Genomic DNA, 27,245 nt, shown 5'->3' on the forward strand with positions numbered 1-27,245 from the left:
ATACCTACATTTTGCAAACATGCACTTATTCTTGAGAAAAACTTTAAAAGACAAAATGCTAGTACTTATTTTAATAGCTATATGCGTCCTGATATCGAATTCAGTGTTGTGCAGATTTAACGATTAAACAACGCGAATTTTCCAATTTATTTAAGTAGGCTTAATTTACACTATTTACCATTATGAATGTAAGAAAATGGACTGCCAAACTTTTGACGCAAATATTCACAGAATGTCAATGATTCTTCAATTAGTCAATGTTTTTCAAGCCATTTTAAACATCCGAATAGAAAAAAGAATGGTATTTTTTTCAGTTGGGGCCGATCCAAAATTATTTTATTGAACGTTTTGCGATTGATCTAAAAAAACTGAAATTTTTTTCTTATTTTTATTTCAATATATGTATTAAATATGTACATCAATGTATATAGTTTTTACAGCTTCCCATCAAATGGTGTTTTGACGAAGTAAGTGATTAATGTTCCTTTGCCTTTCACAAATATAGGCCCACGACATTCACATGTATATCCTGCATCCATTAGAATCTTTGCTGTACTTTCAGTAGTCTGCAGAAAAAAAAAACCAAAAAGAGAAATAATTTAAAGTTTTTGATATGTAGGTAATGATAGAGGAAAAGTGAAATTGACTTTTTATTGTTAAATCTTGTTCTCGTTAAACTTAAATAAGGGCTGATTTTATACTAATATACATATACATATAATATATTTAATACTAGCGGACCCGGCGAACTTTGTCCCCCCTAAAGGAAATAAGGAGGAAGTTAGTATAGTAAATATAAGTGACAAAAAAAATCAATTATTTTAAAAATGTACTGTTGGACATGTATTTTGGTGCATGGGTTGCACTCTTCAGTGAAACACCTTGTGATCGACGACATTTACGGCCATATTATTGACTAGTTTAAAAAATACATCTGGATGTAAAGAAATTAAAATGTCAAAAATAAATCCAAATCCATAAAATTTACTTTTTCACAGAGAAAAAAATAGTAATTTTTAACTAATTTTGAACTATTTTCATAGTTAAAATCGGGATTTGGATTTATTTTTGATATTTGACAATTTTACATCTAGATGTATTTTTTAAACTAGTGAATAATATGGCCGTTAACGTTACACAGATGTTCTTCCAACTCGTGAACCCTGAACCTGAACATGCCACATAGAATTGACCACATGGTCAGATTCTGACCACAAACTTTCAACGATTAAACTTCTGACTTATTAATGGTAGTGGCGAATGCAAGACGGACCGGAAATTGAAGTCATTTAAACACAAACGGCATTTTGGTCAGTAAGTATCATGGTAATCCTCGGAATGAGAATTTCCTCATCTTCGAAAATCCCATTGAAATTGTAGCATAAATCACATTGTCCATCAATTTATTTACCACCAAACGCGTTCCGTTGTATGGTTTGGTTTATGTCTTGAATCATGACTATTACGGAGTAGGTATATCCAAGGAGTTTAAAAATTAAATTGGATGATGATGAAATACAAATGTAAATCACTGATTTACATCTTAATCTTTATTCTAAACCGCCAAAATTGCTCGCTCACTCAAGCATTCATTATATTAGACCAAACGACAGCTCGTTTTTCTGATAAGTTAGTCAGTGTGAACCCTCCTACTCTGAGGAAATAACGCAACGTAAAATGTAATATGTTCAACGTAGATTAAATGTTGAAAAAACTAACATAAAATATCTTCCAGTGACTGCCAATTTGTTTTTTTTTACGTACCTCCTTAATTTATAACTACAAACCACTTTAAAATAACTATGTCCTACTTTGATTTTAAAATTATCGAACTAACGTGGTTTTCGTTGAAGTTAAGTTGTTTTTTCCCTCAGTGTATTGACGACTTTTTGTTTATGCCTAAGATGCGAAATTCTTGTAGTGCCTAGTGGGCTTTATCCAAAACAAAATGGATTAACAATGCAGTTTTTTTTTAAGTATCCTTTATCCTTCACCTGGTGCTTACCAACATTTCTATCAGTTTTCAGCTAAATCGGTTCAGCCATTCTTCAGTTATAAGTAAACCTAAAATTTAATAAAAATTTAAAATTTTCTAGTTTAGGCTGCAGCTTAGGATAGAGGGACTGACATATATGCAGACAAAATTTTATAAGAATCGTTCCAAAAAAAAATGTTTGTTGGACCACCGTACCTATTAAGGTTAGGCGTATGTTAAGACCTTTTAAACCTTTACTGCACCTCCACAAATATTTTAATTAGGAAAATCTGTCAAGCCGTTCTCGAGTTTTAGCGAGACTAACGAACAGCATTTAATTTTTATATACATATATAGATAGAAGATAAAAAAAGCATATGTATGTGTTTAGTGTCTTAAAAGTTAAAACTATACTCTGAAAATAAAATCACATAACTGCTGCTAGTTTTCTTTTTATTTACTGCAAATTTCAGTTTTATTTGTAAAATCATATACATACTTTTTTGATGTGATTAAAAATAAAACCATAACAATTAGCTATTCCAAGTAAACTCAACGGAGTCTATAGCAGGTCTTGAACAGTTTCTTAATAAACTAAATTGCTCTAAATCATGAAAGTATTAAACAAAAAATTAGGCTTTTTTATGCAGCTTATTTTCATAAAATCTAAATACAAAACAAAATTTATATTATATTATATTATTATTTATATTATTATGTTTTATAATAAAATATTTACCTGCAGGCGACCCATAACTCCACATGAATCCATCCTAGATGCAACATTCACCGTGTTACTCCATATATCATACTGCGGTTTTTGTGCACCAATAACTCCTGCAATCACTGAACCATGATTTAATCCTATTCGTAGTCGGAATCTCTGAAATGATTCTCGATTTATTGAATCGAGAATACCCATCAGAGCAATAGCGAATTCCACTTGGATAACTACATTGTGCTCTTCAGTTCGTCTTTCATCCTAAAATGGTTTTTACAATAAGAACAAAATTAATTCTTGGTAATACCTATAATAAGCAAAGCTCATAATTATTTGAAAATCCCATAAGCAAGATTTGAAAAGAGAATTATTTAAGTTATTAATATTAGATAGCATTCTTTAAATACATTTTTTTTTCTTTTATTTACAAGCTAAATAAAACATTCTCGTTCAAATTTGCTATCATTGATATATTGATATCATATATATCGAACAAAATTTGAAAATGATGCGGCCTATTTATTAGATGTAGATCACTATTATCGAAATGGCGTGCGAGGGACATTTTTTTCGTTCAAAAAGAATATTAAAGGTTAATACCAAATTTTATATCGCTGATGTAGTAATCAAACCAGTTTTATAATCTACGCAATTAAAAAAAAAAAATGGTTTTCGTAAACGAATTTGATAAAAATTTGGCTGTTCGAATTTAAAAAAAATTTTGAATTTGATTTTTTTTTGTTTTTTAATGAGAGCTCCTATAAACCATTTTTGCACTTTTCAAACTGTTTTATTATTTTTCTATCCTATAACCGAAAATAAAGCAGCTCTAAGTGAAGTAAGAGCCAGTTTTTTTCAGATTTTCTGCACTAGCTACATACAGTCTTGGCCAAAGTATTAGTCACCCCTGGAAGTATTAGGCGCTGGAAGTAACTGAAGCAAATTGTACAAAACTTTAAGTATTCACAGTTAGAAGGCTTCCGCTTCAGTATAATGCTGCGTCATGGTCTCATTCACCTGAAAACAAGAACTTGCAGTAATTTTCTTCGAGATATAGTGAGAGTGCGTTGAGAAAAAACTACTTGTGTTCAAATCCTTCTACCTGCTTTTTGCAACAATATATTCCAAAGAAATTTGGTGCTGAAGAAGAAGCATGATTGCCTTAATACATGGGAGGAAAAATTAAGGCTTGGGGTTTCACTTTTCCCGACTTATTTTAAAAATGAGTGATAAAAAATAGTAAAATCGGCCCAAAGCCACATTTAAACAATATGAGAACCAATGGATAAATTGTTAAAGTTGTATATATTTAAGACACCCACGTGCAGATGAAACAAATCCGAGCTTCCAGTATTAAAAAAAGACTTTTTTTTGGGGTGCCTAATACCATTATATATATACACATTGTATATATATTCTATATAATCTGCGGTGTCACTTCTATTTGTAATTATTCAATGCTAATACTTTTGGCCATGGCTGTAGTTTAAACAATGAAGGGCCAAAAGAAAATCCGAATTTTTAGAGATTTTTTAAATAGTAGTATCTTGGCTAGCAATGATCATTAGCGCTCGAAAAAGCAATTTGAAGGTCCAAGTCCCTTAGAATAACAATTTGAATGATTTAAACCATTGAATAATTACAAATAGAAGTGACACCGCAGATTACTCATGCGACTATAAGAGTACCGGAAGATAGATGAACTACAGGTTTGCGCCTCAACTATCATGTATTTTCGAGTTGAGTCTCAACTAATAATTTTTTTAAACCTTCATAAAAAAATTAATAATTATTATTATACATTTCAAAGAGCTTATATTGAAATAAGTTTTCGTATTTTGAAAAGTCGTATTAGTCTAGAGAACAAGGCCGATGCCTTTTACTCCTACTGGCCTAGGTTCGAATACCGGTAAAATTTGATACTTTTTTTTTTTTGCGGAGATTTTTTTTGAGAAATTTAATTAATTTTTATTCTAGTAATGTAAAAAAAAAAACAATCTCAATCTCCCGTCAGATCCGAACCTGGGCAGGTAAACTAAACAGGCATGCACCTTATCCTCTAGGCTATCTCCACTTTTTGAAATAGGAAAACTTTTATCTATATGTATAAGCTGTTTAGGATTTGATTTTGGGTTGCTGGATTTGCTTTTGGATTGTTGGCTTTGCTTTTGGATTGTTGGATTTGCTTTTTTAATTCAACGCACGATACTAGCGACTACAATTTTACAGCGGAAGTTTCCCTGGGTGTCCACTTCTATTTGTAATTATTCAATGATTTAAACATATTCTTTCAAATGTAAGAAAAATGTCAAACAAGATTAACTGGTTTGAATAAGTTATTATCTCAAGAAAGTAAAACATTGATTGTTTTTGTCTTTTAACTGCAAACAAAAGTTCCACATACACCACAGTGACCATTTATCTATTATCTTAATTCTTAATACATTTGACCAAATTATATATTAAGCAGTTTGTAACCTTAAAGCAAATGAGGTGCATTCAAAGTTGTTAAACTTAAGACACAAGCATAACAGAGCAGAGTACATAAAAAATATAAAGTAATCACAACAAAAACATAACTGTTAAAGAAGAATCAAGTTCTGATATGTTAAAATAGTACTGGCATAAAAAGCACAAACATATAATAGTGTACCAATTTAATTTTGGTTTTATAAACAACTTTAAAAATTGGTACTTAAAAGATTAACTGAAAAATTGCCAAGTAAATAATCAAAATTCAATTGATACAAATATAAAACCCAACATTAGATCTTGGTACACTTTTATAACTCAGTGCTGTTTGTGCGAGCATCAATTTAACATAGGAAAACTTGGCTCTTTTTTAAGATTTTTTTTTTTACTATTTTTTGCAAAGTACTGTAGAAGAACTTAAAATCAATAGTTATTTTTGTTTTCTCGATATTTCCTATGCTTTTTGAGACAGTTGTATGATAGTATTAGGTAGGTACCTTAAGCAAAATGTCAAACAAGATTAACTGGTTTGAATAAGTTATTATCTCAAGAAAGTAAAACATTGATTGTTTTTGTCTTTTAACTGCAAACAAAAGTTCCACATACACCACAGTGACCATTTATCTATTATCTTAATTCTTAATACATTTGACCAAATTATATATTAAGCAGTTTGTAACCTTAAAGCAAATGAGGTGCATTCAAAGTTGTTAAACTTAAGACACAAGCATAACAGAGCAGAGTACATAAAAAAATATAAAGTAATCACAACAAAAACATAACTGTTAAAGAAGAATCAAGTTCTGATATGTTAAAATAGTACTGGCATAAAAAGCACAAACATATAATAGTGTACCAATTTAATTTTGGTTTTATAAACAACTTTAAAAATTGGTACTTAAAAGAAAAATTGCCAAGTAAATAATCAAAATTGAATTGATACAAATATAAAACCCAACATTAGATCTTGGTACACTTTTATAACTCAGTGCTGTTTGTGCGAGCATCAATTTAACATAGGAAAACTTGGCTCTTTTTTAAGATTTTTTTTTTTACTATTTTTTGCAAAGTACTGTAGAAGAACTTAAAATCAATAGTTATTTTTGTTTTCTCGATATTTCCTATGCTTTTTGAGACAGTTGTATGATTGTATTAGGTAGGTACCTTAAGCTTTTTCATACATATATTTCATAAATCAAATGGTAGGGACCACGCCTCCTCAGTAGAAAATCTGTATTTTAAAAATATTATTATTTTTGCACTTTTTGTGGTTTGAGTTCCTTCGCGCCACAAAAGAGTAAAAAATGTTTTTTTCTGGAGTAATTTTTGTACCACGGAGCATTCCGAGTATACTCAAGATTTTTAGTCAGAATTACACCTATTTGCACGCACACTTGGTAAATGGTATCAAATAAAGCTATGAATTGTTAATTTTATCTCTTTAAAATTATACAACCTTATTCTGATATCCGATTCACATGAAATTCAAAAATATGAATGGAAGTCAAAATTAAATTAAAAAAGATATAGTTTTTCTTGAAACTTTCAAAAACAAACAGAAACAAGAGCAGATTTTTTAAACCAATTTGACGAAATTATTCAAGTGAATCGAATAAAAGAATGGAGCTGATAAACTATTGAATAAATCTTACAGTAGATCCATCTTCTTTTCCTGGCCTTAGCCCTGATGCACACATGTATGTACTTGCGATAGTTTTGATTTTTTCAATCCCGCTAAACTTTGGTTTAAGAAGGAGCTGAAATAAACATTCAATGCAACTCATAAAAAATTGTTATTTGAAATTAAAAAAAAAAAAAAAATAAATAAATAAATAAAAACACAAACGTTTTATAAAATACCTTATCAAAATCACATATAATTTCGTTCAAAAGCCGCAGGCATTCTAATCCCTGTTTGTTAACATCAGTTTCATCGTAAAACTCTTTGTAATTAGGAATTGAAGCAAACATTACTGCTACGCTAGAGTAGCTTTCATGATACAGTTCAGTAGACCGATCCTGATGAAGAAAGTGTGTAGCAACGTGAGCTGGAAGTATATTTTCGAGTAAAATCTGAAATGAGTAGAAAATAACGACCCGTTTAAAATGTTTACGAAATTAATTTTCGATGTCTGATTTCTGAAGATACTGATTAATTCATTTGTTTTAGGGTTGTTTTCTTGAATGGGTAATTCTAAGCAAATTCATCGTTTTTTGTATGTGTTAATTTTTTTCTTCTTTTATTAATTGAGTCGTTATTTGAAAGCGGTAGGTACATGAAGGTCCATTTAAGAAAACCATTAAATTAATGTTCAAATTTACTGCAAATAAACAGTGTCTCACACTTCTAGTATAGTAACCATAGTATAAGTTTATACCGCATCTGTGTCAGTGAATACCATGCAAGTATAAGCCCCAGTACCATGGTAAAGATACTAGGGTTTAAGCGTAGTATGCAATCTATACCACCAGTGTGTCACAATTATTAGTAAACAAAATATTGAAGAAATGTTCATTTCGCTGAGAATCACCCAAGTATTTGTTCAAAATTTTATCATAAATGTTTATGTTACCTTATTGATACCGCGCATAGTTTCAACTTCTTCTTGTTCAACCTTCAATTTTGCTTTCCATAAGAAATCCGTTCGAGCAACGTACTCTCCTTGCCGGTCTAACGTATGCAAAACAGCAATTATAAGACAAAGAAACATGAACCCTTTCACTTCGAGGTGCAATCTAAGTAACAAAAATGATTTAATTTGTTTGTCAAAGCCAAGCTGTTTAAAACATGCTTACATGCTGGTTTCAGAATGCAATTTATTATAGTCTGAAAACAAATCACTATATCCTAGCACAATAACCTCAGCCAATGCAGCTATCACCATTACAATTAGTTTCAAAATGAAACCAGCTCTAAGAAATGCCGAAACACATGTGAGGCTTAAGGCGCAACAAAGAAGATATGCTGGGGCTGGTGAGAAGTGTACTGTTGGCGAAGGTGGTAGGTATGTCGCCGAGTCGTTATACGAGCTAATGGGAACATCAATAGTAGTTTCTCCAGAGAAGTTGATCTACAAAAGTTATTGGCTTGGGTTTTTTTAATGTTAATGGATAAGGATTAAGACTTGTTAGTTTAGCTTTCGACTCTCATTAAGTGTATTAACGGAATGTCTACAATATTTATGAACTTACAATAAATAAGTTGAGTATTAGGAAGCAGAAAACGTTGAAGGAATTTTGTATAAGCCTGTGTCAAAACAATACGATTTTAGTGTTCTCAGATTTCGCAAGAAATTTAAGTTTCATATCATGTAATGATATTATATTATATTACCATTTTAATTTTTCTAAAGTGCTGATGTGTCAATCTTTTGTCGAATTCCTTTAAATAAATGTAGCGTTAACAACAAAACATGTTCTTTTTAGAAAAGAATAATTTCTTTTGGTATTGCGAGTGCTTGTATTGGAATATCTCTTTTTTGAAAGATTTGATATTGATAGTGTAAATGAGTACGTACAAGTCTTTAATACACGCCTTCAATATTAATATTAGGTATAATTGAATAATTATAAGTTAATTTACAATTATAATTTTTGCAGTACAATTATATTAAATGAATACATAACTAGCCACAAAGTTCTCACTTGAAATAAAAAGAGGTGGTAAAATTAATAATTTTCCTCAAAAACACATCTTTATCTGAAATTTTTGTTTCAAGTATGTAGGTCTTCACGACAAATGAAAAATTGATCAAAAAGTTTTTTTTTGTAAATTGTAACTTGTATTTTTTTTTAAACTTTTCCGGCATTTTAAGGTTAATAAAAATTGTTTGCTAGTCAAAAGTTAATATTAAAATCATTAAAAGATAGATTAATCTACACTGGTCTGCAAAATTTAACTTTTTTTTCTCCTTCAAATAATTTTTTGATATTATGAAAGATTAGACTTTTCTGATCTAAATCTGGTTTCAGGTACCATTTTTGTAAAAATGATTTTTGAAAAATGTGAGTAGTTTCTAAAAAATCACCCTTTTAAATTCATTTGAACTTGTATAAAATTAAAACTATTTGTCGCATTGAGCTCAAATTTGGAGGACTTATTCTTCATAATATGACCTATCGATTGACACCAAATATATTACATTCATGTTTACTCATTTTTTAAAATACTGATTGACAAAAATGCAGACATTTCGAAATCCTTCACTTTTTAGTAAATCCTACATGAACAAAAGCATCTTAATTAAGGAAAATGCCTATTATATTTAAAAAGTCAAATATGTAAAGAAAACCAAAATAAAATACATTAAACAAAATTTGTACGTGTTTTGTAATTTTATATACTATTTTTCTATTTAGAAATATCTTATTTGTAATAAACCATTCCATAAACTGCCTTGTAAAGCTTCAGATTTGTTTCTCCTAGAAAGAATAGTTCTTATAGTTTTTGATGTGCTGAGTTAGAATCCGAACTCAAAAAAGATATTTGCATTAAAGTATCACAAAATCAAGTTTTTGTTTAGAAAATCTAAAAAAAACTACTATATCTCAAAAACCAGAGCTGACCGAAATTTTTTGAGTTCGGATTCAAAATCAGCACACTATAGTCCTTTAGAAAAGTATGCTTTTGTTCTAGGGAGAAAGATATATTAATTTTTAGAGATCAGTTTCTTTATGGTAAGATATGCCAAACCTACTAAACTTACTTAAATTAAGATATCTCGGAGAAGAAAAGAGATATTGAGAAGATTGAAATTGAATTTGAAAGAAAAAAACAAGTTCTTTCATAAACCTTTTTAATTGAAAAAGATTACATTGTGCCAAAATATTTCTTCGAAAACAGCAATAAATGGGTTTTTGAGATTTTCTAATGAGAATACATATTCGTGACGTGCTAGGTCAATTCTGACTTCAGATTCGGAATCAGCATACAAAAATCCTTTAGAAAAGTATGGTTTTATTTAAAGGAGGATTTCCTTGCAGACCAGTGTCTATTAATGAATCCTTCAAAATTTCTGCAAGATTCGTTTTTTGTTATCAGATAAAGATATCCATGCATATCCATATTTGAAAGAAACTCGACATTGGAATAACATATCATCGACTTAGCGTGGAAACCTAATCGCATGTATCTGCATTTATGATGTGTTGAAGTTTTTATATGCAATGCATATTACTTTTTTTTTTGTAAAAAATGGGATACATATGTAATTGATTTCGAACAAAAAAGTTATTTTTTACTTTTTTTTAAGATCATTTTTTGAACTTTTAATTTGATTTAATTTTTAAATTAAATATACGAGTCAAATGGACTCATTACGTTTTCACTCAGGCCCGAAAACTATGATTTAAATACTTAACGAACGATTTTATACAAATTTACATACATACATACAATTAACATCTACAAACATTCAATAACAAATATTAATGTAGGCTTGTTTATTTAGAGATGAAACAAATAATAAATATTTAAGCTTAGGACTTACCACACTAAAAACAGAACAAGATGAAACTAGAGCATTAACTACCAAAAACATAGACAATCTTACTGTACGGCTACTGGCTACAACTTGACCTGGACTATAAGTTGGAGTCGAAGAATTCTCTAAAACTTTTACGTTACAAAGATATAGAAATAGTCCAAAACATATTGCACTTGCTCCAATGGACCCCAACAAAGCTACGTTTCTAATTTGAATAATTTAATGTGATGAAAGACTTTTAATTTGTTTACATATAACAAAAAAAAAAAACACTACTTACAGTTCAAGTACTTTCAATTGAATTATTGCTAGCAGCAAAAATATACTAAACGCACAGAACAAATCATATCGGAAATGGGGATCGGGTTGAGCTCGGTATAGGGTTTCACGGGAAGAGTTCCGGTACCACATTGTTATTGGTTTCAACTCTGTTGGAGGTCCGAAACAGTTAAAGTTTGAACATCTTCTCTCTGGTGGCAAGAGATTAGACTCTATCATAGCAATGCTCTATATTTATTTGTATACATTTTAGTTTCCACAGTTTTTGTTTAATCTATTGGCTATTTACCGCAAGTCCGATATTTTTAACTAACTTTGATTCAGCTATGTTGGCAAAAGGTTTATCTGCACCCCAGCATTCTACATACTTTGTCATTTTTGATGATGGTCTGTGTCGTGTGGGTGGGCCTCCGGGTGTGGCTGAAACAGAATATGGCAAGAACTATTTTTAAAAATTATTCAACTGGCAAAAACAACACAAACACATGCAAGCTATAAATAGAAGGTATATGTCATCACAGCACAATTCATAACTTTATATCAATACATCAAAATGAAAACGAAAAAGTCCTTTGAATTTCATAAACTGATTCTTGAAGCTTACCAGTGCCTCCGATAGAACGAAAACTTTCTCCATTCGTGATTGAGTGCTTTCTACTGTCCATGAAAGCCCCGGACGACCGGCGTCTATCACCAAAAGCCATAATTCCTGCATTGAATCAGGTTGTGTGTCAAACATTAACATGAAATAAAAAAAAACAACATTGTTATACGAAGTTATGTTTCTAAATAAGGGTCAACTGTGAAAAGTCACATAAATAAATAAATTAAGTGCAATGATAATCATTATATGGGTAAAATGAATAAACTGTAAAAATGTATAAAGTTGAACATTTTACAGAGGGTTTATGCTTTAACATGAACAAAATACATAATGTACTTTGAAATTTGTATCATCTATTTATTTCAAACATATGTAGGTACCTTCCTAAGAAAATAATACGCCTACATTTTATTTGTATGTACCTACATATTTATTAAGTTATAACTAATTAAGTTATGAAACATTGAAACTTTTTTCTTTTGAAATATTAGGTTCGCAAATTTACGAGAGCTACAATACAGCTTCCGAATGGTACCTATATATATACAGGGTGTCCCGCATTAAATAAGGAAAATTTAAGGGGTGATTCTAGGTGATATTCTAGGAGAAAAATTGTTCTACAGTAACCCTCTGCGTTGTTGATTTAGTGATGATGATGATCAAAACCAATCAATTATGTATGTTTTTAAATTTTATGATTTAAAATGACCCTACGTGAATGGTCAAAAAACGTCAGATGGTTTTACTATGCAGTCAATGATTAAATAAGAGGAAACTACGAAAGTCACTGTGGTGTATACGTAACTTTTTTTTTGTGCGTAGTAATCATAACGCAAGTTTTTAATATTAAATAAAAATAAATAAATACATAATTAACAGAAAATAAATAATGTTAAATAAAACAAATATAATTCAATAAAAATAATTTTAATAATTTTTTATTATTTTTGTTATTTTTTTCTTCGTTATTAAAACAAATATATTTGCTTTGAATTTGCGTTAAGATCAAGATAAAGAACCCTTTTTTATAGGATGTCTGAAAAATGAAAAAACGTCTAAAACGGTCAAATGAAATAGGAAGGAAAACCAAATGCAATCGTTTGTCCACTTCGATAGTTTTTTTTGTTTTCAAAATTTTAAATTGCAATCTTTTGTTCTCCTCAATAAATGGATGCAAATAAAAAATCATTTTGTCCACCCTACGTTTAGAAGATATTAAAAAGTTTTTGAATATCTTCTAAACCAGAGATAGGAACGCATCTCTATTCTAAACGGAGGGTGGACAAACAACGATTTTTGGTATATGTTAAGAACTCGAGGTGGACAAATGACAGAGAAAAAAATTAATTTTTGGAAATTTAGGGTACTTTGAATTTTTTAAGTAGAAAATTGGTTTTTAAAATATCTTCATTAGCATGTTAGCTTTATCTTTCTTATCACGTTATTTGACTGTATTTATAATAATTGTTGTGACACTTTGTTCAAATGTTTTTGATAGTCAAACGAAAACTCACATTTGTCATTGTCTATAAAAACACCTAATCAATATGTACTGTACATATATTTATAAAATTTTTCTGGACTATTTTTTGTTCTGTTTTGAATTACTCTACTCTAGTGGTGTAATACCAAAATAAAGTACCTATACTAACAATGCATATTTTTAAACAAGGGATTTTTTTTAGAAAAATCGTTATCAAATAATGGACTTTTCTTTCACCAATCAAAAAAGTTAAATTCAATACGGTTTAATTGTTTGCTTTTGACAGCGAAATTAATTAAAAACGCCTCTTTAAGAGCATAATTATGATTAGATGGATTCATAAATGGATTTATAAATCAAGGAAGATATCTCGTGACAACCAATTAATTTTGGAATTACACCACTAGGGTCTGCAAGAATTTCACATCTTATTCATCTATCAATGATCCATGCAAGATACCTACCAATTAATGTTTTCAACTGCATTTTAACGAAAAACAAGCAAATAGCGTAATTTGAAAAAAAAATTTAAGCTAATGGTACAGTTGTACCAATGCTAATGTTGAGTCCGTAAGAAGAGGTTAATTGTTCTAAAATACATATTGGTTCCAAACTTGGAAAAGAAACGTTATAAAGGAGTGTTACCGACCGACGTCAAAAAAAAAATCATCAATAATAACCGGAAATAATTTGAACAAAATAATAATTAATAAATAATTAAATTCATTATTAACGTTATATAAATACATATAAATGTACAAACAAATGTATGTAGGTAGGTATATGTAATGTACCAATGTACCTGTTATTTTGACATTGTGACATTAAATTCAATTTTACCTTGCACTGAAAGTTTCCGTTTTCCTTTTTCTTTTTCTGTTAAACTTTCTTCAAAAGTATTACCGCCCACTTCACTTTTCGGATTTTTGCTTTCACTTGAGAGGGTAGATTTCACGCTAGGTTCAATAATTGTTTCAATTTCGCGTACGTTACTCAGGTCTTTATTTTTACATAATGTTTTGGATTCATCGTTGCATGTTATGTTTAATGAGTTTGGTGGTAGACATTTTAAATTATCCTCTATGTTAAGGGACAAATGGCTTTTATCGCTATTCACCAATTCTTCTGAGTCTTCTGTCTCTATAATTGAAATTTGATTCAACGGTAGATAACTTGTTGTTTCCTTTGGGGAAGGTGTATTGAGTGTCTCTACAACTCGTGGAAGGTCATATTGTTTCTGTGAATTAAACAATTTCTATAAATGTACTTTTAATTATCATCAATATAATATTGCGTAGTTTTACCTTTGGTGGAATAATTAAATAAGTCTCTAATTTATGGTCAGAAAGATAGAAGTCACGAGAGCCGCCGTTCCCTGGTTCAACTTCAAATTTACCGCCAAGATACGAAAGAGTTTGTTTTGTTATATGAACTCTCCTAAAATATTTCCAAAGTTTGTATATAGGTATATTATTTCTAAATTACTATACATAATATGCAAAGAAGTTCAATATTAATAGAGAGACATTTGGGAAGGTTTGGTTCGAAATACTGTATTTGACATGGTTCCATTTCGAAAGTACTGTATTAAAAAAATGATGTACCAATATGAGCGAAATCTTGCTAGTCTTAAATACTAAAACATACAATTTTATATCGTGTGGTTGACCAAAATTATTCTTTTTTAAATACAGTACCTACATTAGTAAGATGAAAAACAAAATCGGTCAGTATTCTATTGCATTGAATTTCGTCACTCTTTTAATAAAGCGGTGGAGCTTGAAGATGCCTCTGTTAAACTTGATGACTTTTATCTTCGGTAAAGTAAAGAGCTGAACATGGAAAAGTTGCTGAATGTTACCTTCTTTTTTATCTTAACAACTTCTATAGAAATCGTTTAAGATTACGCAGAGTTATGTGGCGTTTTTGCACATAAAAAAGTGTTGAGTTATATCACCTATTCAGGAGTCAATGACCACCTGCTCAGAGATAGCAGTCAATTGAGCGTTTCAGATCTGAATAAGGCCAGATAATGAGATGCGACAGTCGCGACCAGTTACGGGGTAAGTAATCAAAAAAGATTACGGTTTCCGATGTATGTACATACATATCACATTTTCGTTTAGCCAAATTAATACCTCTTTGATTGCTGATTGGAAAACACAACAATTATTAGGGAAACTGAGTGAACTCCGCCACCCACCCTATAATTCTTTAATAAATTTTAAGTCATTATTAAATATGAATTTAAACTTATAATGCATTTACTGAAAACTAATAAAATAGGGTTATATTTTTTGAAAAGGTTCTGTCAGTTCAAAAAAGTCTGAGTCAAAAACCAACTATATTTACTAAACAATAGTCTCATACCTCAAAATGTAAAAAGGGTGACAAAAAGACAACTTTTATTAAAAAGCATATCAAAGATCTACAATAATAACTTTGTATTCAAATTTTACTCCTAGTACAATGATTATAGTTTTAAATTGAATTTGAGTTTTAAATTTATTTATTTATTTTTTCTCTGTAAGCGAGTGCAATCTTACAGTACTTGAATATTTCCATTGCATTTAGTAGTTCGATAGCTTGTTCCCTTGATACGAAAACCAAATTGATTTAACTATTTTTCGGAATGATTTTGCGTTGAAGACAATATAGAAAGATAGGAAAGTTTTTTTTGTTGGTACAGTTAATTCAGAATCAGATGATTATTATCTCATATAATTCCACGGGCGACGTCAAGTTGAAGCTAGGTTAGCAGTTAAGCTCTACATCCACTGCACCTTTGCCACCCGCAATGTGGCATGGGGATCTTACAACTCCTAGAGCACTAGGCGAGTGCTTTTCCAACAGGCTATAACACTGTTGAAAATTAGTGTAATTTAATGCAACTAAAGCTGAAGTCTGATTCAAATTTTAAAATTCATTTAAAATGTTTCAACTTTAATTGAAAGATTATCGTGTAAATTTTTTCAACATTGAATCAACGTTGACAATATTACATTTTACGCTACGAGTGTATGCATATTTAAAGCAGAAACAAGAAATTGAAGAATAATAAAAAAACATACCCAGCTACGCCACCACTTTCCATATGATTAGCTGTTGTAACATCATCGCTCCATACATCAAACTGCCATTTTCTTAAACCAAGAACTCCACACAATACATTCCCTGTATGAATTCCAATCCGCATATCAACATTGATACCGGTAGCTTCCCGAACATGCCTAGATTTTTCAAGATATAATAATATTATACCTAAAATCAATAATAGGTTAATTACTTAATGGCGTCAATCATCTGCAAGCCCATATTAACACAATTAGCAGCGTGCTGTGGTCTTGATATTGGCAAACCAGATACACAATAATAACAATCTCCTAAAATTTTAATACGTAAACATTGATTTTCCTGCAAGTTTAAATTGATTTCGTTAAATACATTATGCAAAAATCACAATTACATAACATATACACCATACACACACATATATATCATTGGTACATATGGGTGATTCTCCGTTAACTGTGATTCGTCATGTACACAGAGAAAAATATGACCCGCTAAAAACTAACAGATTGCCATATTGTTTTACCGCCCATACATTTCATAAGGAAATCTTATTAAAATCAACGATTAATAAGGTTTTTTTAAGGAGATTTCTTATTATTTTTATAGAGAAAATCTTATTAAAATTTGACTGAAAAGTTGATTTTTTTTGCAACTTAGCACTAGAACAAAAATCGCGATCAATATTTTCATGGCAGGTTGGTTCAGGTGGTAAGGTGGGCGACTAATGATTTGAAGTCTCCAGTTCGATTCCCAGTCTGGTCATCGTTTTTTTTTATTTTTTTGCAGATTTTAAAACAATAAGGAAACCCCGATTGTTTTAATAAGTTTTCCTTCTTGGATGAAAACCATAGAGAAATCTTATTGTTTTTGTTCTATTTTATGTGGTCTATTTTTCTCTGTGTAGTATTGTGTTTGATTCGTTTTATATGAAATTTTTCTCTGAGATTAGCTATTAATATTCTAAACACTACACACAACGCCCCCTCAAGCCAGAAGCATGAATGTTATTACTTGCAATGTGCGGAAAATTAAGAAAAAATATCACATATCAAATAAATGTTTCGCAAGAATTCATTTACATTGTACGTTGATGATAGAGTTTGAAAATCGACCTTTCATAAAAAGGATAATGTTTCAATTGGAACCAATATTTTTCAAATCTGAAAGAAAGGTATTCGAAAAGCTTAAGTACTGCTTTTCGGAACACCACCCCCCTGGCTAAATCCGCCATTTTGGAAAACGCGAATTGATCTATATCTCCCAAACTTTTGTTTTGACCGAATAAGTTATCTAACCAAAGTTGTAGCTAAAATAAATATCGTTTTCTGCGCATACACAGATCAATATTTTTGAGGTTATGTCATTTTCTTTTCGGTTTTTTTAATTTTTTTCAGGCCCTATAAATTATAGTAACATCATTTTTTCTTATCATAAAAGTTGTAGAGCATATTTCCAATTGTTTGATATACTTTTGAAGATTATACGATGTTTCACTTTAAAAGAAAAATACCACGATATTGTAAGTATTACCACAAAAGTTGTAGAGCATATTTCCAATTGTTTGATATACTTTTGAAGATTATACGATGTTTCACTTTAAAAGAAATATACCACGATATTGTAAGTATTACTTATTTTTTATCACTTTAAGAGCCGTTTGCTGAATCGAAACTTAAGCATTTAAGTTCAACATAAATCCTTATGTGACAGTTTACGCAGAGGAAAAAGTAGAGAATAAGAGTTTATGTTGAACATAAATTATTAAGTTTCGATTCAGCAAATGGCCCTAAGTCAATTTTTGTAGAAAATTGCCCATACCACCAAAATGATGGGAAAAAGAACCTCCTCTTATATCCTTTTTTTTTGTTTTGACCTCATTGATAAATCATATTATATTTTTCAACTATATTGAGGTGGGACTGCTTTTTTAAGTTCTATATCTTTGGTTTGAACAACAATTGTAACAATTGTAAATTTGACGCTCTACAACTTTTATGATAAGAAAAAATAATGTTACTATCATAGGGACTGAGCAAAATTTAAAAAACCGAAAAAATAAAATGACATAACCTCAAAAATATTGATTTCAAGGAAAAATAGTGTATGCACAGAATGTGATATTTATGTTAGCTACAACATTGATCAGATAACTTATTCGGTCAAAATAAAAGTTTGGAAGATATATGTAGATCAATTCGCGTTTTCCAAAATAGTGTTCGCCAGGGGTAGGTCTCCCGATATATATACTATGATATGATATACTGTCTTATAAAAGTGTGGAGATAGAAAATTCGATATAATTCCACAAGGCAGGGATCACTGTGGCGTATGTGAACATTTTGCTGATTTTGATCGCTGAATAGTTTTGAATTGTACCTCTAGGACATACACATTAGCTGCGTTCCTTTGGAAATATTTATCTACTTTTTAGTACTTAAAGCTGCTTTGAACTACTTTTTCAGTATAGCAAAGTAGATCAAAGTAGTTTTAAGTACTAAAAAGTAGATAAATATTTCCAAAGGAACGCAGCTATTATGACTGAAGAATTTGTTCAGGTCATCAAAATTTGTTGGCTTTCATCCTTTCTGTATGAAGTACGGAAAGCAAACCCGTATGAGGTATGAGGTCTTTGAGGTATACTACGAGTCCTTTGTTTAAAAAAATATTTAAATGAGAATCACCCATATGATAAGCACATGCATTTTAATAACATACACATACACATTAAAAACATTTCACGCAGATAAAGAATTGTGATTTTTTTTCGTCATTGATAAATATTAACTTACTTGCGCGATTTGATCAAAACGGCCGAAAAGATCATTAAGTGTTTTGACCAAGTCACTGGCTGTTAGTTGCTCTGAGAGAGGAGTAAAGTTTACAATGTCCGCATACAAAATTGAAACATTATTATGACGCTGAACGTGAAGCTCATGAAATCGAGCTGAATAAGCTTGTCCACCAGCGCGCTGGCATGCATCAGCCATTTTTAACATTATACTTCTTTTAACCTTGTTGTTCCAGATGCATTAAAGTTAAACTTTTAGATGACATCACCATTATAACTCGTCACATATCATACCTCAGCTGCTATGTAAGCAGGTATAACGCTTAAAAGAAGTTGTTCCTGTTGTTCGCGTTCACACTCCAGTTTGACTCTTTGTTCTATGCCAGTACGTGTTCCGTCTACTGTCCGATTATGTGCCGCATCTGACATTATTCTATAATACAAACCAGAAATCGATGCAGTTGCTAACATGATAACCTCAGCAATTAGCTACAAAAATTTCAATGATCATTAGATGTACATAATTATGTCTTTAAGATTGCAAAGAAATCAAAGCCACAACATTATGAAACCTACCATATCGATATCAGGCGAAAACCCTGAGCTGAAACCGATCTTATGAACCACATGAAAAATTGTCATGAATAACGCCAATACCAATGAAACGGGCCATGAGATCGGAAGCATCGTATGAATTCCCTAAGTTCAAAGTGTTACAATTTGTGTTATTACAAAACAAATTCTATGTATCTATTTACCAGAAAAACTGCAAAAATTGGAAGAGGCGCCAATTCATCTCCTGTAATGGCTGCTATAATACCAAGGGAAAATGTAGTGATTATTGCAAACGCTAGTGCTGCAACAGGTGAACTTAAAACTGCAGGAAATTGAAGAGCTACAAGGATACAACCCGAGACAAGCCCCGCGATTATAAGTAGTGTTATATGGATAATATTCTGAAACAAATAAAAAGGAATTTTATCTCGAAATTGTGTACTTTTAATATGTAGTTACATAGTCCTGAAGCAATCCAAATAAAATGGATAGTAAACATGTTGTCAGTGAAATGGACAGGCCTGATATAAAGAGCGATTTTCGTAACCTCTGTCTGTATCTCGTATACAAATCATCCAAGTGGGCATTTTCCGCTAAAAAAATCACAGAATTGAAAATGTATGTGGCATGGCAAATTTGCAATTAATTTAGTGGTTAAGCTAGCTTTACTTGGTCTTATTGTTTAAGCCTTTTAAATAAATCTTGAGGCATTACAAAATTGGAAGTTATTTATAAGCAAAGTTTAACTTTTGATAATATCATCTCCGGTTATTGTCCAAGAATATATTATTTTTTTTATTTTATTCATTTTGTGTTATTCCTTGTGTCTGCTCAAGCGTAACGAGATCATATGAGTGACAGTTTTTCATAAACCTATTGAAATATTTAAATGTTTTCAAATTCCATCTTAGGCATATAAAGATCCTTTCAGAATTACAAAAAACTCAAAAACAGACATTTAACTGCTAAGAAAATTATTAAAATCTATATATTTAAGGTATAGATCGCAAACTTATACAAATTTTACCTATTTATGGTGTAGGTATCTGAGACCATCAAAAATTGGCTTTAGGGTCTATTTTTGTATTTTACATAATTCAAAATTGTTATAGTTTCTACAAAAATCTTTATAAAATATATAATAGTGAGGCGGCTAAGCAACAAAATCTTGCACTTTGTGATAAAAGCATGAAATTAACATCGTTGGTAGTACTCAATATAAGAGTTATTTTGAGATATTTATATAGGTAGCCAGTTTCCAATTTTATTTTAATAGCTATTATTTCAGCGTCTGTAGAAGTAAAATCGTCAACGAGTGTGCAGATAAAATTGTTTTTAACAGCTAGCAAAATTCCGCAACCAACTTTTTATATATCATTTGAGTTATGTCTATCACGTCTAAAGATTTGATATGACCCGTCAAAAAGTCCAGTGCTCAGAAAAGAACTGTTTAACCACGTTTCAGTAAGAGCAATAATTCCATGTAGGAGGTTATTTATATTTTTATAGACCGTATTGATCTTAGTTCTCAACCCGTTTACATTCTGATACAATGAACGGAAACAGCAACAAATGTTTGTTGAAAGGGTCATTTCCAAAGATGAAAAACATTTTGCCTTGATGGATTTTCCAACAACACAATGCCCCATCCACACTTCCTGGGTTGTGAAAAGCTGGATTTCCTCAGAAAACGTAGAGCCTTTGCCATGCCTACCCTATTCACCGGATTTGAACATAATCGAAAACGTATGGTCATGGCGACATGAAGGCGGTAGACAATTTGAAGACAAGGACACCTTAATTGAAGCTATCCGTGATGCCTCGGACGAGATTTCGCTAGACTATTTAAAAAAACTTTATGATTCAATTCCCAACCGTCTAATAGAGACACTCAGATATGTATATCTTCTCTATTAAGAAAAAGAACAAAAAACCAAAAAATGTTTTTTATTTCGGGACCACCTTAAGAGCTTCCTTTACTATCATCTCATTTGCAACTAAAGGATATAGAAAACACGAACCTTTTCACCTTTTACGCAATAAAATATTAATTATAATAATTATTATAATATAATAAAATTAAATATTAAATATTAAAAAAAAGTTAATACAAAAAATAGCAAGTATACACCACGGTGCACTTGGAAAAAGTGCAAATAATGCGAATAAGAACTTCGATCTCGATGCTTACACACTCTAATCAAAATAAACAGTTGCACCCAATAATTGAACAAAATCTTCACCTTCTTTCCATCTAATAAATAACAAAAAACAAATCCTTTCAAATAAGAGTAAATTTAAATTATTATATTAATTCAACTTATTTTTAAAATATTAAGAGCCAATTTTTCACTAACCAGATAAACCCCAGTTAAGTTTAATATTGACATTATTCTTCTGATAGTCTAACTGACGCGACGATTGAAAAATCAGGTCTAAAAAAAAAAACAAAAATTAAACAAACACAAACCTAACACAAAACAGGACCAAGACAAAAACAAAAAACAAACATGGATAGAATTTTTCCCATAGTTTCGGTTACTTAGTAATCAAAAATCATTTAAAGGGATTTTTTGGCAACGAATACACAATTCTGAAAAGCGACTCTAGCTCCACACCAAATCATAGCGGATTTTTCCCGGTGTTACTTCAATAAATAGTTATTCATATAGTAATACTATTTTTTTAAATATGTATACAGTGCGGTTCACATGGTTAGACGCACCAATTTTCGTTTACATAAATTTAATTTTTTTTTGTGTGTGTGCAAGAATAACCAAAAAAAATGTGTTTATTAGAATGGTTATTTAGTTCTTAATAAAAAATCAAAAAGAAATAGTGGGTGAGTGGAAGTTAACGGTACTTTTTAGTCCTTCTTGTCTGAGATGTAAGAAAAAGGGCAGCTTTTTTGGGTTCACATGATTAGACGCACACCTTAAATTAGTTAGTTTGGCGAGATCTATTGCGCTGATTTGATTAAAGTTGGAAGATAAAGCATCAAGAAGTTATTTTTTAGTGATTTTCATTCAAAATCTGTTAAAAAAAAGTTCTGAGCGCGAGAGAATAAGGGAAAAATGACGCGTTGGATTCCAAAGGCTTTTCCATAAGCCCCATTGCCAAAAAAATAGGATGAAGTGACTATTTTGAAAGAAATTATTTAAAAAACAGTGCCTCCTACGAAAAAAAACTTCAAAGGAGGAACAATAGAAGCTTTAACACCCCAGGAAAAATGAAAATTTATGAAAAAAGCGTCAAAAACAGCTCTATCCCCGAGCAAAATTAAAGAAAAAGCTCGGCTAACGGGAAGAACATAAAATTTTCGGTGAATTTTTTTGAATGCTGAAAATCCAAGATTAAAATAAAACTTAAAAATAGTCTTTAAAAAACGCCATTTGAAAAAAAGAGCGGTTTGAAACGAAAACTAAATCGAATGTAATATTAAATGGCTCCCGAAACGATTACTCCTCCTTTTCTTGAATGTTGAACTTTTTTTTAACAGATTTTGAATGAAAATCACTAAAAAATAACTTCTTGATGCTTTATCTCAGGAACAAAGTTACTTTTGAAAAAAATGTTTCACAGATCAATAGCTCTATACCTCCAAAATTTGGTTCTTTCATTCTATTTAAGATAAAACGAAACACTTAATGTTAAAGACATTAAAACATCCATTTGTAGAGAAGTGGACTTGACCCATTATTACTCTAAACGCTTGATACAAACATTAAATTTTAATTGATATATATTTACCTGAATTTTCAGTGTCCTTATCAACATTTTTCACAACTCTTTTCAAGGTATTGTTTAAACTGCCAATCTTCGGTGCCCCTCCTTTTTGTTGAGACATTTTGATTATGATTCTCCCTAAACATTCATTTCTTAGCTCCTCGAATCACTGGAATGGAATGTATTTATATTATATTTTTAATAAATACATACTTAGTTAATAAAATATTTTTTTAGACGCTTTGAGATTAAATCCACTATTTGCTGTTAAGTTTCATTGAAAATAGTATCAATGAAATTTTCATCCAATTTAGTTATTCATTTAGGAATGAAGCCACTCAGACATTTCCAAAGATATATAAAACATGACACTTTGACATCGATTTTAAGCACATAAGTTCATACTTGTATTAGAACATGTTAATTTTAATTATTATTTTAAAATTATATTTATTTTTTATTCGAACGATGAGTTTTCATAAAAATCGATTGTAAATTGACTGAGAAAACAAATTTAACCCTTTCGGACCCAGCGTTACTCTCATGTAACATATTTTTTAAAATTCGTAAAAAATATTCCATTAAATATTTTTTTAGGTTTCGATGGCATTATTGAAAGATAATAATGCCTAGTTACTGGATTATTACAAAAAGTTAGTCAAATATCATAGGTACCTTTAATATTTTTTTTTTCATCAAAAAAAGGGAATGAAATTCACATTTTTTTTTTGCAAACATTTTTTTTTTATATATGGTCATAATTTTGAAAAAAAAGATATAAAAAATGTTAACGCCCAAAGTGTTTTGTTTTTTGGCTTAGAAGAAGTAGCATTCATAATAGTTTCATAAAAAGTTATTTTCTCAGTTGTCCGACTCTTTTTAGTGGTCATAGGAAGTGCATGTTACTTACATGCAACATGAGAGTAACACATTAGTTTTGCTATTTATTATTTTGGAAAGTAGCTTTTTGCTATTATTTCTTAGTTGTGATGTTTTTGACACGATAATGCTGAAAAAAACATTTTTGAATATTGATTTTCATAGCTTGGGTTTGGAATGGTTAACGAATACAAAAAACACAATTTTAAAGTTTAAGTGACCTCAACTCCAAAGCGTTTCGCCCAGATACGTTGCACTTAAAATAAAAATATTTTTTTATTATTTTTTTGTTCGTGAGTATAACAACTTCCAGTTGCATCAGCTACATACTTGTGGTCTAAATTCTGAAAAAAATTTCCTTATCTACTTTTTCGAAAAATTTCCAGTTATCTAGGTATTTCAGGGTAATACCATTAAAGACTTTGGGCAGATTTTTCGATTTAATTATATTATATACTATTCACTAACTTAAACATTTTAATACATTAACTTTAAGTATAGATATTAATTTGTTTCATTGTTTTTAATATTAAAAGTATTCTAACTACTGTGCTGTCTGAGAATATTTTCAAATAAGATGTAACGGGTGTGACTTTCTAACGTCACACCCGTTACATCTTATTTGAATATATTCTCAGACAGCACAATAGTTAGAATACTTTTAATATTGAAAACAATGAAACAAACAAATATACCAAATGTTAATGTATTAAAATGCTTAACTTAGGGAAAAGTTAAATAAATAAGAAGAAAAGCCTACAAAAGCATTCCAAAACCCTCCCATGGAAATACCCTTCAATATATTTTGGCAAATAGAATTGTGGTTACGCTAAAATTATATAAAATTTGATCTTCTTTTACTGGATCATATTCAATATTTCCATTGAAGATGTAGCGATTTTTCGCGCACCAAGGAGTTAGCACAGGTCTTTCGATCCAACCTAACAAAAGCCCAAAAACTCATTGCAGTGCATTTTTTTCCGTCAGAAAAAAACCTACAAAACCGATGCAAAAAGTTTGAATTTTGGTCTCAAAGGCAATTTCAGTATACTTCTCCCAAAAGAAATGGCGCTTATAAGAAAAAAAAAATACTTTTGAAATTTCACAAAAACTTATAGTTTATAGTTAATTCTTTAAAATCCACAAACTTTATTAAGGAACATTTGCAGTTGATATAATCATAAATATAGGGAGTACATCAACTATACCTACATTGTTATGGGGGATTTAAACGTGAAAAAAAAACATTTTTCGGACTAAAATTTGAACTACACAAGGTCACCCAGATAATTACTACCTGTACAAACTTCTAATTGCTCTTTGATTTCTATCACAAGTTCTTACACATTTTCTTTTTTAATAACCCATTTATGAATGGCATTTTTTTTGTGTAAAGAATTGATGAAACTGCACTTCTCCCTGTATTGCTAAAAGGTATAATAAATTTCTAAGTATGTATAAACCATTTTCACACAATGGAAACTTGCTTGAAAATTAACATTAATTTACGAACAAAACACGCCGCAATTCATTCCCCCTTAGAAGAAAAAAGATAGGAATTAGTAAGTAGGTAGTCATCAGTTCTCGTGAAATCTAGCGGGGTTCCTTCGTTTAAATTGATATTGCACAAATAAAATCTCTTGTGACTGCTGATTTGCCGTTCAATTCAAAATACGTATCAAGGCTCAATTTGACATCAAACTTTTTTTATTCAGCATTATATATTTAATATCTTTCACCACCAATTAATAGCGCACAATATTTTCACCAAAAAATATGTAGGTATAATTCACTGATTATCTCACAAGCAATCAGGCTGAGTTCTTTACAAAAAAATTTCTGAAAATATCCTCGCCTATACGCCTTCAGAAATATATTCAGTATTCACAGTTCACACACTATTCTTATACTTTTGTTTTCTTTTAATTATGAAAAATTAGCTCTGCAACATTAAAATACGTAAACTATAAAAGTTTGTGACTGGAAAATTAAGACAGAGTAGGTAAGAGAATGTAGAAAAAACTAAAAAATTATTTTATGTCGCTGTTATATTTGGGCTACAAATTTATAATCTTGCTTATAGATTATATCGCTTAAGACGATTCTCACGAATATGAATAAATTCTGTGTAACGTTTTATATTAAATCACTTCTATATTTCGTTGGCAATACTTTAGTATGATTTCTCGACGACTTATCTAAAAATACACTTCTTTGATAAATCACTGAATAAAAACAATAAATTTATTATTAAAAGGAATCAAGAGTGGGAAAAGTTGTTCGACAGTTTTGGTTTTGTCAATTTATTTGTACTCAAATTTATTTTGAATAGAAAAGCACATGTACTAATGTTGCATAGTGACGCTTTAAATTCTTTAACTTTTCCGTCGTATTTATTTTATTTATTATTATTCTATACATTTTTGTAATGCTTACACGCTCTCTAATTTAATTAAGAAAATTAGCCGTTTGATATTTTTTTTTTGGTGTGTGACACTTTGGATTCCGATTGCTTAGAAACGGCGGGCGGTGCGATGCAAACTAAATTTGTAGTTAACATTGAGATTTGCTTTTGCACCTCCACAGTCTATTTCTCTAATAGAAAAGCTTTCTTTTAATTTCAAAAATATTGTGTTGCGCGTTTGTTATTCAGTAAATCAGAAAGGAGATGAGCATAAGGGATGTTGGCTTTGACACCTCTCTCAGCACGCATGTTTATTTTAAAAGCGAAACCAAAACAATCAATACATATATATGTGAAAAAAAAAAACAAAACAATTAGCATAGTAAGAGCTTAAGAAAAAAATATCTTCCAGTAATGGGAAAAAAGCGAAATAGTGAATACCTACCGGCGATCTTTAAAATATTATCAAGAGAATTATACCCGAATAAAGTAATAGGCACTCTTTCATTTGACCTTTCCTAAGTTGCCTAAATTGTTTAAGCGGCACTTTATATGTTTTTGTGACCACTGACCGCTTTAAAATGTGACTTTTAAAAATTTTAAGAATTGATTCTCCTGTAAAAAAGAAAATTTCACATATACAAATTAGTTTTTATACACAAGGATGGTGGATAGCGCATCGGTTGGGTTGGATTATGGGCCTTTTCATTGATAATTTTTGGACGGACTATTGCTGTTTTCAGCTTCACAAGCGACACATATACATAAAAGGTGTTTGACGTACCCATGCATTTTAAT

General features: G+C 30.3%; 1 protein-coding gene across 1 annotated transcript; it reads right to left on the bottom strand.

Annotated features, from left to right (window-relative positions):
- Positions 1 to 73: 73 nt before the first annotated feature.
- LOC129917707 (adenylate cyclase type 2) lies at positions 74 to 26,622 on the bottom strand. The gene is made up of 22 exons (XM_055997771.1): positions 26,480 to 26,622; positions 23,189 to 23,333; positions 19,898 to 20,031; positions 19,642 to 19,839; positions 19,460 to 19,582; positions 19,178 to 19,372; positions 18,885 to 19,106; positions 16,307 to 16,434; positions 16,092 to 16,250; positions 14,325 to 14,457; positions 13,861 to 14,257; positions 11,538 to 11,642; positions 11,223 to 11,353; positions 10,935 to 11,161; positions 10,658 to 10,859; positions 7,965 to 8,239; positions 7,742 to 7,904; positions 7,029 to 7,241; positions 6,821 to 6,925; positions 2,715 to 2,957; positions 418 to 566; positions 74 to 359 (listed from the first exon to the last, which is right to left on the bottom strand). Exons 2-21 carry the CDS (start codon positions 23,283 to 23,285, stop codon positions 435 to 437), a joined length of 3,582 nt encoding a protein of 1,193 aa, XP_055853746.1. The 5' UTR covers positions 23,286 to 23,333; positions 26,480 to 26,622; the 3' UTR covers positions 74 to 359; positions 418 to 434.
- Between the last annotated feature and the right edge of the window lie 623 nt (positions 26,623 to 27,245).

The sequence above is a fragment of the Episyrphus balteatus genome, chromosome 4 (assembly GCF_945859705.1).
Source record: "Episyrphus balteatus chromosome 4, idEpiBalt1.1, whole genome shotgun sequence".
NCBI lineage: Eukaryota > Metazoa > Arthropoda > Insecta > Diptera > Syrphidae > Episyrphus > Episyrphus balteatus.

Bases quoted from the DNA above. Each gene is read 5' to 3' on its own strand.
- LOC129917707 (XM_055997771.1), bottom strand. From the start codon at position 23,285: ATGTCTCAACAAAAAGGAGGGGCACCGAAGATTGGCAGTTTAAACAAT. The intron at 19,107-19,177 runs GTATGATATGTG...TGGAACAACAAG, and splicing joins CTGCTTACATAGCAGCTGAG to GTTAAAAGAAGTATAATGTT. The intron at 16,435-18,884 runs GTAAGTTAATAT...TTAAACTTGCAG, and splicing joins GTTTTGATCAAATCGCGCAA to GAAAATCAATGTTTACGTAT.